The following is a 13,039-nucleotide window of genomic DNA, read 5'->3' as shown; positions in this document are numbered from 1 at the left end:
ATAATAGCATATACATACAAACACCTCATACCTACAATTAAGAGCTTGTTGTGCAGCTATGTTACCTGGCACCTTGCAATTTCTGAGTCCACCGTGAACTCCTCTGTTTACAAAAGTATTCAAGGTCAAACGTGAGACCATCTGTCCAACGGGTAAAACCCAAACCGAGACTTCAGCCCTATTAAAAGCTTCTCATTACTTTAATTAGAGAAGAAAACTTCTAAAATAAATCCTGTAACCTACACAGTTTGTGCCATTTTATTTAAGGGTCAAACCCTTAAATTCATACATAAATTTTACCAAATAGTTAAAGCGTCAGGTTCTACTGAGCTTACTAAGTTTTACTTCCTGTTTCATGGGTAGTTCTGTGTATCAGACTAAAGATCTTAAATGCTTATTTTCTTTGTGTCCCCAGCCTGCCACAGCTCCTGTGCCTCCTGCTGGGGTCCCTCGGTATCCCAGTGCACCTTGTGTCCAGGCGGACTACTTCTCCACCAGGGCCAGTGTGTGGAGGCCTGTGGGGAGGGGCTGTATGCTCAGGACTACACCTGCCACAGTGAGAGTCTAAACACATTAATAAAGTATCCTGTTAAAAAACTTTTCTTCCTTGTCCCCAGAGTGTAACTGCCTCTCTGTGATGTTGTCTGTCCTCGCGCCCAGACTGTCATCCCTCCTGCCGTTCTTGTGTGGGACCCCTGGCCTCAGACTGCCTCCGCTGCCTCAAACCGGAGGAAGCTCTTCTTCCGCAATCGAGTCACCTTCAGCACAGCGTCTGCACAGCTGGGTGTCCCACGCGCAGCTTCCTGGATGACATGCAGACATGCAGAGGTGAGTGTATTAAATGTTTTATTTTGCTTCCTGTATAATTCAGGAGAGGCGGTACCTGCGAGGCCAGAAAGGATATTTCTGCTGCTGTGGGTCATGGTCACTAATTAACACGCCAGCCATCGCTCACTTTGACTTTTAAAACAGATCAAATAGTCCTAATAGCACTAACTACGTTTAAGCCTGGTGAAAGCCAAAAAAAACAAATTGTAAAATCCACGAATCAAAGCCAAAGCTTAACTCTTTTTAACAACAAATCGTGCCCTCATTTGCATTAGTAGTAATGAAATACTTACTCTGAATCGACAGAATATTAATGTGCAGCTATTCAGATTTTCTAACTGAACAATTTGTTATATAACACAGGATTTGACATCTTTTTAACAAATGTCACAGTTAGGGTGACAAGTAAACTGGATATTAAACATAAAATTATAAAAGAAACAATTAGTTGCTTCATAAATAAGTAATGAGCAGAGTAATTAATCATGAAAATGTTAATTAGTTGAATCCTAAATATTGAATGAATTGTAGTTTTTGCTCTAACTTATTAAACAACCTGAAAGCTGGATTTATGCTCTGTTTATTCTGTGTACTGAACTGCTGGTTAGCGCTGGAAACATCCTGGCTTCATACATTTCTGATATCAGAACTGAGGAGTCTGCGTTTGAAATTCATGATCTGGCATTTGCACCTACTGTGTGAAGGGTAGGCCCTCCATGATGCAAGGCTTTTCCCTCCTTTACTCTAAAAGTCCCGTTGGTAGACTGTAGGTGCTGTTTGCAGCAATTTGCAGACCCACATCTACAAGTTGTAGCTGCCACTCTCAGAAATATACGGCAGTTGCTTAATTCTGTTTGTGTTCTTGTTGCTGCAGAGAAAACATACGTCATGATATGCAAAGAACTTCTTTGTAGTAAAGTGAAACAGATCCTTAAAAGCAAAGGTTGTTCTCCTTTGTGATTTTAAACCAATCCGCATTTTGAATACATGGATTCTGCCGTGGTGTTGGTGGTTTTCCTACAATCTATGTCTGTGTGGAACCTGAGAACTAAAGATAGGGGCATATAACGTGTCCTTTCAGCCATACTTAATGACCTTGTAGTACCATATCTCCCCTTTAGAGCACTTTGCTCTCGCACTGCAGGATTACTTGTTGTTCCTAGAGCATTTAAAAGTAGAATGGGAGGCAGAGCCTTCAGTTTTCAGGCCCCTCATCTGTGGAACCAGCTTCCAGTTTGGATTCAGGAGACAGACACTATCTCTACTTTCAAGATTAGATTTAAAACTTTCCTTTTTGCTAAAGCATATAGTTAGGGCTGGACCAGGTGACCCTGAATCCTCCCTTAGTTATGCTGCGATAGGCATGGGGGATTCCCATGATGCATTGAGTTTTTCCTTTTCAGTCACCTTTCTCACTCACTCTGTGTTAACAGACCTCTCTGCTGAATCACACTTGTTATGAATCTCTGACTCTTTTCCACAGCATGTCTTTTATCCTGTCTTCCTTCTCTCACCCCAGCCGGTCGCAGCAGATGGCCCCGCCCCTCCCTGAGCCTGGTTCTGACGGAGGTTTCTTCCTGTTAAAAGGAAGTTTTTCCTTCCCACTGTCGCCAAAGTGCTTGCTCATAGGGGTTCATATTATTGTTGGGTTATTCTCTGTATGTATTATTGTAGGGTCTAGCTTACAATATAAAGCATCTTGAAGCGACCGTTGTTGTGATTTGGCGCTGTATAAATCAAATTGGATTGAACTGAATAGAATTTTAGATTTAAAGGATTGTGTACATTTGTATCTTTTTCTGTTTCCCAAAATAAGTGAATTCAATGTTTTACACTTCTGAAAATCAGACACTTGATCCAAGTGTAACTGTTGGTGTTTTGGCTTAACACTGAAAAGTCTTTCAAAGGTTTTTCCCTGAATTTGAGCTTGAAATTAATTAAGAATTGTGTAAGCATGTGTGGAATTTGTAGGTGTGCGTGTAGATGGCTGGTTAACATTTTTTTCCAGTGTGAAATTGTGCGTGTAATGGACTAATTTTTAAGATGGGATTAAGGTTTGAAGGGGAAGTCGAGTGAAGTGAGAATAATTATCACCTACCTACCAACAGACTGTCCTTCCCAGAATGCTACGAGGATTTTTATTTTTTTCAAATGTAAAGCAGGACAACAATGAAGAGACTGTAATTGATTTTATTTGCCTCCCTCGCATGTGCTGTGCTCTGAAATATGTCCTGTTAACAACAATCAGCCCTTTGCTATCTTCTTACTCAGTCCTTCTGTCCTTGTGCCCGCTGACCATACTGCATTCAGTACCTGGCAGGGAGTCGGGTATTTGTTCTCGGTGCCTGTCACACAGACAGATCTTTTGCCAACAATGCTGTTTCTTTGGTTCAGCTCTACTTTCTCTTCAGCTCACTTTTCATCTGCTGGAGCTGCTTTCACCTTTGAATGGGGTAAAACACACAGTGTGGTTTTATAGCTGCTGCTTACATAAAGGTGGGATTTTAACTACTTACGTGACACAGAGAGGCTTTGTGAGCGCGTCAGTAGGAATGGTTTTGCTTTAGAAGCAAAACATTGATGGGATCTGCTTAAAGCTAGTCGAGTTTTCCATTTTAAAGCCTACAGCACCATTTGAACACATTTTCTACTGATGTATGTATTGTGTTTTTCCCCCTTTAGTCCTGATTTATACTAATTGTTATATGAGAACAATTAGTTTTCAACCTGTGGTTTGCTAATTCACCATCTTGGTTTTTGTGGATCCGGATGTTTAAATGAGAAGTGTGCTAAGTCATCAGCAACCTCTAACCATCTTTTAGCTCCATAAATAGCACAGATGTTGTCTGATGACTCAAACCCACTACTCCCACTGGTAGTAGCTTTGATCGCTTTGTACTCTGAGCTGATATTTGTTTGGTTGATAGTTGGATTTACCTGCTACAACCTCTCAAATTTGATTGGTTGACACTACTGGGGCTCCAAAGGCAAACCGGAGGGCCTCAACTATCAAACACACTACACTACTCGACATTTACAGATATCTCTTCAGAGAAGATCTTATCTCAGAGGTGTGCTGACACCTTTAGATGTTTCCAGGAGACGTCTAGTCTGGCCTGCTTGTTCTTGAGTGTAACCAGTGGTTTGCCCTTTGCTGTAAATTCTCATGAAGTTGTCTCTTGATTGTTGTCTTGATAGTGACATGCATACATTTGTTGCATTAGATATTAAGTCATTAAGCCATTAAATCCTAACCAAGTAAATCATTCTGAGATCATCCACTTAGTTATCTTCTGTGGTCTTTCAGGCATTTTGGTGTTGCTCAGCTCACCAATGGCATTCCTCCTTATTAAGACTGTATGGGATTCATGATTTGTCTCTCAGACAACAAATGTGATTTCAATACTTTGAATCAAGTTAATTTGTCATCAAATAATGAGGGAGCAGTCCCCACCTGGCCGTGAAGCTGCTCGTCAGTAATCGTCCAATTGCTATTGAGCCTCTGAGAAAGGAGGACTATGTCTAAAAGTGGTTTATGGTTAACAGTTAATGCAATATTTTTATTAAACCTGTTGAATTACAGCAGCACTCAGATGTTGAATGTTTGATTTAAATTCCACTGCGGTGTAAAGAGGCAACATCAAACCCTGTCATTGTCCAAATATTCATTCATGGACTGACACATGAGAATGTGGAGCGCCCCTCAAATACCTCACTGATGAAGAACAAAATGTTATCTAATGAATATTTCAGCAGTAAGTGAGAAGTGACGAAGCAATGAGTGCTTTTATGAACCGCTTTCTTCTTTACTTATTCAGGTTTGCAGAGATTTTATTTGGACTGATGTGAACAGTCAGCACATCGCTGAAGGAAATGAAAATGCAGAGCTTTACCGCTATATTGTACATATATTTATTAGTTTCAGATGTAGCCATTCTTGTATTTTGCTTGTTTACATTATTGTATTTTGTACAACTCTGTTGCTTGTGAAGCTCGCACACAAGAATTTCACTCACATGTGCTGTACCAATGTACCTGCACATGTGATGTGACAATAAAAGTGAATTGATTTGATTTGATTTGATTTGATATTCACAACTGAAGTACACTGTTGCTTCTGGCCGAAACTTCCAACTTCCAAGCAGTTTGTGGAGACGAGCCACACGAGACAACCGAGCGCAGAAAACGAGGCAAGCTGCGCTCCTGGATTGTTGGGATTTCCCACAGTGCCGCGGATAAATCCTCGTCTGTTTACAGCAGCTCAACAGCTGTGTTTCAAAGCGTGAGTGCAGTTCAGTGAGCACGTCAATTACAGGCTGCTCTGAGGAATGTCTTCATAGTTTCCTGTTAGCTGAAGTTCCCCTCGCAGCTCGGAAACACTGTAATTTGTTGCTCACGTTGTTAATACTTTTCCTGTGTGGTTTCTTACATTAGGCCAGTTAATGAATATAAGCGAGGTAAAAAGCACTGTTGGTTTGCTGCTACAAATGGACACAGTTCTTAAACTCGAGTTTGCATTAAAGTGATGAAATGAGTCAAAAGTTAGCTCTCGTGCTTCTTAAGCTTAAGTAAGGGGCGTTTTGGACCTGTGGGCTCGAACAACCTGAATAAAAAGAAAGAAAAATCCTAATTTTGCGTCACGCTTGAACACTCTGCAAATATATCCTTGCACTCACTTTGCTTTTAGGGATGTTAAGCCAAAAGCCATTTAAGTAATAGCTTGATTTGTCTCCTCACGACAATTTGTTTTTAAGTTCAGGCAGCCAAGAAAATTTTGTTTACTTTACCTGGAATTGAATAGCCCTTAGCAATATTGAATTTCCTTAATCATCCTGGGGGGCACAATTACAAATCAATGAGTGGGATTGGAGTGTCCTCTAACGTTCATTCGTCTCTGTGATCACTTGGGACCGACACTAAACCGATGTAGACTCTAAAGTGGTTTTAAGAAAAGTGTCTGAAGCTATTGTCACTAAATGGAAGTTCAGTTAGTAGCAAGACGTGCATGTATACACACAGTTAACAGAAGGCACGGCAGCCATGACACCACCAGTGTTTGCAGCTGTTTTAAAAACAGTGAAATCAGCACCTGGATGAGTCTTTTTCCTTTAATCTTGTGGAAGACGTGGTGTGGATGTAAAATCGCAGAAAATATTTAAAAGTATCAAAGTTAAAAGGTTGCTGTAACTTTGCAGAGGGTAGACCAGTTATTTCTGACGCTCCAGCCTGTTATCTTCGTCGGTTCCTCTCTATTTCTGAACAAATACACTCTCTGACCGCTTTAATAGGTACGTTCAACTGCTTGTAGACCCAAATGTCTAATCAGCCGATCACGTGGCAGTAACTCCCTGCATTTAGGCGTGTAGCCACTGTCTCATTGTCAATGTGATCCACTGAAGTTAAAACTGGCCTCCGCAGTCATCAGACCTCAGTTCAGCAGAGAACCTTTGAGATAAGGCGAAATGGCAGATTTATATCATGGATGTGCAGCCGACACATCTGTGTTCACGTGGACCAAAATCTCTGAGAAATGTACAGCTCAGTACAAATGAGGTGTAGCTGGTGAGTGTGCATACCACTCCCCAGAGGGTGTAGCATTTGTGGCCCCTTAAATTTTTACTCCATTGCAAAATTGTTATTGTGAGTAGATTTTAGCTGAGGTTAGAATTTAATAGTTTCTAGTGCCTCATTAGTGCCTAACGAGCAAAAGGAAGTCTAAACACAAACCAAGTGAGGAAGTGGAAAACACAAATGATATCTGATTTACTACCTGTGACTGACACAGGTGTCCATCATTAGCTGATGTGCCAGTTTAAAGAAAAATGTGTGGGAATCTGCAAATGGTTTTATTTGGCACACCTTCCTGTCCCCTGGATAAGTGTGAGTGCATGATACTGTCTACTGTTCTGCTTAGATCTGATTCTCCTGACATTGTCCATAGTCCATTTGTGAAAATGACTGATTAAATCAAAAAGCACACTAAGTAGTAGAGCTGTGTTAAGGTTCAATATTGGGGCTCCTAATATTGGGGATGGAGACAAGAGAAAAACCACAATAACAACACTGGTCCGGTCGGGTTGAGTCAAACGATGATTTAATGATCACACACGTGGGAGATGGACACTGATGCAGACAGCCTCAAAATCTCAAAATGGTGGAGCATTGCTCAAACTTTTATAGCCTCTGGTGCCTCCACCTTATCATACAAAGCCTAAACATTCACATGCTTTCTCTCACACAGCGCCTAAGCTACGACCTTGGCTCCCTGTTTATCTGCTCCTGCTGAAATGGGGCAGAAAACTCCAGCACACTCTGTTCTCTCCTACTCAGACAAATTAGATTTCTTATAACTCAGCAGTATAATGCATCATAAAACAATATCATTCATTCACAACAAGTCAGCAGTTTAATGTAATGCAAATCAGTTTAACTAATGCAATAGTTATCAGCTTCTTCTAATTCAGGAGAATAATGCAAACTAAAACTACATAATAATTCACAATCTTTAATTAGGGGTATAACATGGCATAAAATAATATTATAATCTAACAGCTGCTAACTTGGCTCTATAGACTCAAGTTGCAAACACAATGTTAAGCTCCATAAAGTAAAGTGGTGGTATAACTGGAACAAATTCTACTTGCAAAACACATGAAGGCAAAGCAGTCTAAGTGATCTGAATGCAAAGTGAATTTCAGACACGGTGCGATTACACATAAAGTCAATAGAAAGACTGGATGCAAATTCTCTGATGGCAGCACAAACTGAGAGGAGAGACGTGCCTGCGTGTGCTGGAAATGTTTCAGCCTGAATCGACCTCAGAAATGATGGCAGAGGGAAATGGAGAGAGACGGGGAAATGATGGCGAGTCACAGAGTCTCTGGTGAGTTCAGGCATCAGTGAGGCTGAACCGATCACGCACTCTTCACAAAGCATGTTCAATTAGGTGTTATTGACCCCGATGAAGGCTGCAGGTAGAAAGTGTAGATCTCACAACTTTCTTTTTATTGTACGCATGTTGTTCCTCTCTTTGCTGATTTTTGTGTGTGGGGAAAAAAATATATATTTAAGCCACATTAATTAAATATTGGATTTCTACGTTACCTGCTGACATATCTAGAGCGGCTCTTCCTCAACCTCCTCCGACCACAGGTACAACATGCCCAGGACCCACTACAGTTTACATACAAGGCGGGTGTCGGAGTGGAGGATGCCATCCTGTACCTCCTACACAGAGCCCACTCACACCTGGATGGGGGAAAAGGCACGGTCAGGATCCTGTTTCTTGACTTTTCCAGTGCCTTTAATACCATCCAGCCCTGTATGCTTCAGGAAAAACTGAACAGGATGGAGGTGGACCCCTGCCTGGTGGCTTGGATCTCCGACTACCTCACCGACAGACCACAGTACGTCAGGCTGAAGGACATCACGTCTGACACAGTGGTCAGCAGCACAGGAGCACCACAGGGAACTGTGCTGTCCCCTCTTCTCTTCACCCTGTACACCTCTGACTTCTGCTACAACTCTGAATTATGCCATATTCAGAAGTTTGCAGATGACACAGCCATCATGGGGTGTATCTGGGATGATCAGGAAGAGGAGTACAGAAGTCTGGTGAGGAACTTTGTCGCATGGAGTCACACAAACCACCTGCAACTCAACACCTCAAAGACTAAGGAACTGGTTGTGGACTTCGGGAGGTCCAGAGAAGGTCCACTGCCGGTTCAGATAGAGGGGGAGGAGGTGGAGGTGGTCAACAAGTACAAGTACCTCGGGCTGTGGGTGGACAATAAACTGGACTGGTCATGCAACACAGAGCACCTGTATAAAAAAGCCCAAAGCCGACTGTACTTCCTCAGGAGGCTGAGGTCTTTTAACATCTGCAGGAAGCTCCTGAGGATGTTTTACCAGTCGGTGGTTGCTGGAGTACTTTTCTATGCTGTGGTGTGCTGGGGGAGCAGCACAGCAAAGAAGGACTCATCCAGGCTGGAGAAACTGATCAGGAAGGCTAGCTCTGTGGTCGGCATGAAGCTGGACACTCTGGTGACAGTGGCAGAGAAAAGGACATTAAAGAAACTGATGGACATTATGGACAATGCTGGGCATCCTCTGCACACGGCCATAAACAACCAGAAGAGTCTGTTCAGTGACAGGTTGCTTCTCCCCAAGACAAGAACTAACAGACTTAAAAACTCCTTTTTCCCACACGCCATCAAACTGTTTAACTCCTCTCTGGAGGGGAGAGGGAGGGGAAACAGGAGGACAAAGGAGGGGGGAACAACTAAGCTGTAGTGCCTCTTCACCTCACTGTGCAATACCTTGTGCAATACTTTTTGTAAATAGTCAACAGTGCAATAGACTCAATACTTGAAATGTGCAATTCACTTGTATTTTTATTTTTTATTCCTATTTATTCTATTTATCCCCTTCGTATATTTTATTTATATTGTCTCTGTATTTATATATATGTGTGTGTGTGTGTGTGTGTGTGTGTGTGTGTGTGTGTATGTGTATGTATATATATATATATATATATATAACAATTCTGTAACTGTAACTTCGGTCGTTGCTGTGCTTTTTTTTGGAAGTCGAATTTCCCAGAGGAACCCACCCGAGTTCTATCTTATCTTATCTTATATGAGAAAATGACAGTTTTTCTTGTTATACAGAAAACCTGAATTTGAAGTCAGCAGAGTTATTGTGTCTATTGTGTGGGTGCCAGGTTCATACTAAGCCTCCTTTTGTCAGATGAACACAAATTTAGCTGAAGATCAATTCAATAAATGGCACGTCATTTAAGCTCTATTCACAGTAATATGTAAAGGAGTCGCTCCTCTCTGCCTCCATTCTCACTAACAAAGGTTTCCCTCAGTGGAGTGTCAGTGGGTTCAGTTGTACGGCTGGGAACAATACATGCTGTTGTACAAGTTTCTGTGTGTGTGTGAGTGTGTGTGAGTGTGGCGCTCTGACAGATAACCAGACCTCCCCCGTAGCTACTGTCCTTAAAGGAGGCTGGGGCCTGTGAGCCATCAGACGTCTGAGAGTAAATTCCAGGTTGTAAATCCCCACGTTCTCCATTCAGTGCAGACAGAGACAGTTTGTGTGTAGGAGGCTTAACGCTGCTCGATGCGCAGGTTGAGGCGCAGCACACCGTGACACACGAGGAGAGTTAGCGCGCGCCTAACATGTGCTGGAATAACTTTGACCGTGTTTGACTTTAACTGTCGCAGTTATTGATTGAAATACCATTAAGCTGCAAGATATGCAGCTGAAAAAATTGGCAGATGGTCATATGTATGCTAATGTTTTCTATTTGGACTGCGCTACAAGGCTGGACTGAAATTCTGAGATGTGTTTTTATGACATATGATATTCAGCTCGGGGCTACTTTCCATCATTAAGATTAAAGGTGTTTGTCACCTCATTACTCCAGACCACGACGTAGCTGTAGCTCTGTGTAGGCTTTGCTGTCGAAACATGTTCAACCATAACCAATAATGACACGTTTCTGCTGGTGCATCAAGGCACCAGAGCCAAAAGACACAGGCAACATCTGACGCCAACTAGTGTAAAAGCACATTATTCCAGTCCTAATACATACTCCCCATGGTTCCCAGCTCTCTTTGGGAACCTAACTGCAAGTGTTAGGCATTCTACCAGAGTCATTTAGGTATGCAAAGACATAAACGCGCAGATAGGCTTCTGAATTTTTTCTTATAGGGTGATTATTGGCCCCAATGATCACAGCTATCCTCCACTGCAACTCTGCAGCACATGACCAGAATGAAAACTGCGAGGGGGAAAATTTGATTGATGGAAACCTGATGTTTGACATAACCAGCTTAACAAATAATCATTTTCTGCACTTTAATTGGGCGGATTAAACAGCTTACATGTCATTCATATCAATGAAACCTGTTCAGGAGCACAGTTTCCTATAATTTTTTCCCTGATGTATTTGTAACTCGGCTCTTGCAGCAGTTGTTGTTGCCATTTCCTCCAAATTGCTCCTCATAGAAATGGGCTGATTTCGAGCATCCCATAACGCAGCGGAATCAATATGAGTGACACCTTAGACACTTCCGAGGAATGAGATATAACCATCCACCTGTGTTTCTGCGGCACATGCTGCCGCACTTATGAAATGATAAGCTCTGTACTGTACCAGGAGAATCATTTATGGAAAGCATTAAGGAGCGCTCACACCCCCAAACTAAATCACAATCTCATCGACTGCGCCCACCTCGAATTATGACCCTATCAGCACAAAACAAAGTAATGAATGTGATTCTCTGAGCTCGTGCACCAGATAATGTGTGATGAGAACGCCTGCGCACATGAATTCGGCTACTACAGGAATCAATATGCGCTCTCCTTCCTGGAACAAATTAGATATCCAAGCTGCAATAAAAGAGCGAGAGGCGTCCTATCACTCTTATTCACTCCCCGTATTAATGACATAAGTTTGACAGCAGGCCTGCTTAATACGCCTCTGAGTCTGCGTTTGTTTTTGGACCGTTGATGTGAAGATTTCTGGGTAGCTTGTGATTGGCAAGATGAGCTGATTTTGATTTATTTATTTATTTATTTGTCATGTGTTTTTGCATGTTGTTGGATGAATAAGCGCATTTGTGGGTGGTAAACTCGATCATAAACATATTGGATGTCGTCTCATCTCTTCTACCAATTAAGCTGCCATAGTTGACGAGGAAGAACAAGAGGGATTACGGGTAGGTGGCAGGGAGACGGTGGGCGATGATGGGATGTCAGACTGACAGTTTCGGCTGACAACCGTGTGACTTTAAAAGTCCTTGCTCTGACACTGAGATGGTCCCACAGGGTAAATGTTTTTGCGCGTGCGCACACACACACACACACACACACACACACACACACACACACACACACACACGCAGTAGTGTTGGCTCAGGTAGAGCTACCTGCCAGTGCTGTCATGCAGTGTGTACACAAGACCCGGATGCAGCTGACAGCCCTCTGAAAGAATCCAAAGAGGAGTAATTATAAACACACACAGTCCAGTGTAAATATACTAAAAAAAACAAGACCGGTAGTGCATACACACACACACAGGCACGCACGCACACACCTGGTGCTGCTAGCCAGTTGATGACAGGCCATTTGTCTTTCATTCGAACCCCCGCCAGCAGCATGAACCCCTCTCAGCTGCCAGAGCTGATAGCATTGCTCAGCTATTTGTCTTCATGGTGCCAAAGCAGACATCAAAGGCTGCACAAAATGCCTGTTTCAGGGCAGCTGCTGTGTTGGGTGATCAGTGTGGGGGCATGTAAGTGAAGGCTAAATAAACTAGGAAGTGCATATATATAGAAAAGCAGGGTAATCTGCATATGGAGCTACATTTAGCAATGTAAAATTGCATTAGGCAGCACTTTTGGTCAAATCAAATGAGGCTGCTCACCAGCAGAGGCCCGAAAATGTCTTATTAGAAGTAGTATTAGTGGTAGTTTTTTTAGTTTTTTTTAGAAGAAAGTTTATCATGGATTGTCTTATTTGTCTTTATTCGTAAAAAATATCTAGTTTTCCCTTAACTTCTGATCAGTTCCAAAATTTCCCTTTGCTGAGTTTAGTGTCATTTATTTTGCTGTAACTTTTAGGCCTCTAAAATGTACTTTTTTAAGCTCTGCCCTACTGTATGCAGTAAAAAAAGATCTATAAATAAAACAAATAAGCAAAGTGGATCCAACAAGTCTTCCAACTATTTGTTCTTAGTGTTATTTAAGTCCATAAAATCATTAAATTCTACCCAGTTTAATTTAATATAAAATACACCAGTTGATTGCAGCAGTCACCTCAGGGTGCAACAATATTGAAGAGAGAAACCCAATAACCATGACAGTTCCTTGTGGGCAGCACTTGATAATGATGGGAAAGAACAGAAACCTGCAGAACCGGGCTCAGGAGAGGGGCATCTATGTTCCATGACCAGAGAAGAGTGAAAAGAGGGAAGTGGAGAAGAAATAATCATGGCATCATCATCATGGCGATCACCCAGTAGCCTGGGCCTATCACAGCTTAACTAAAGTTGTGTCTACACAGGAAGCCACTAGCAGTGATTTGGCGACCAGAGGCTAGCAATTCAGTGACTGCAGGTGAAATTACTGCTGTCTCTGTGAAAAAGGCAGTGTGAAATCCTCAGTTAAACAGGGCTTAAATGTAAGGCAAGCAATGGAAG

At 42.2% G+C, this 13,039-nt stretch overlaps 1 protein-coding gene across 2 annotated transcripts in view; it reads left to right on the top strand.

Moving 5' to 3' along the window:
- Positions 1–13,039, top strand: part of fras1 (Fraser extracellular matrix complex subunit 1) — a 294,299-nt gene that overhangs the window by 151,200 nt on the left and 130,060 nt on the right. For both annotated transcript variants that reach the window (XM_086315447.1, XM_086315448.1), the window contains 2 exons: positions 416–556; positions 661–828. In XM_086315447.1, the coding sequence (XP_086171573.1) occupies positions 416–556; positions 661–828 (309 nt within the window). The remainder of the gene's footprint in view (positions 1–415; positions 557–660; positions 829–13,039) is intronic.

Source organism: Aulonocara sp. 'chitande type north' Nkhata Bay, linkage group LG12 (assembly GCF_057382095.1).
Source record: "Aulonocara sp. 'chitande type north' Nkhata Bay isolate Kocher_YH1m ecotype deep benthic linkage group LG12, A_spYH_male_GT1.1, whole genome shotgun sequence".
Taxonomy (NCBI): Eukaryota; Metazoa; Chordata; class Actinopteri; order Cichliformes; family Cichlidae; genus Aulonocara; species Aulonocara sp. 'chitande type north' Nkhata Bay.
The sequence above is the reverse complement of the archived record's forward strand: the minus strand, read 5'-3'. Positions and strand labels throughout refer to the sequence as shown.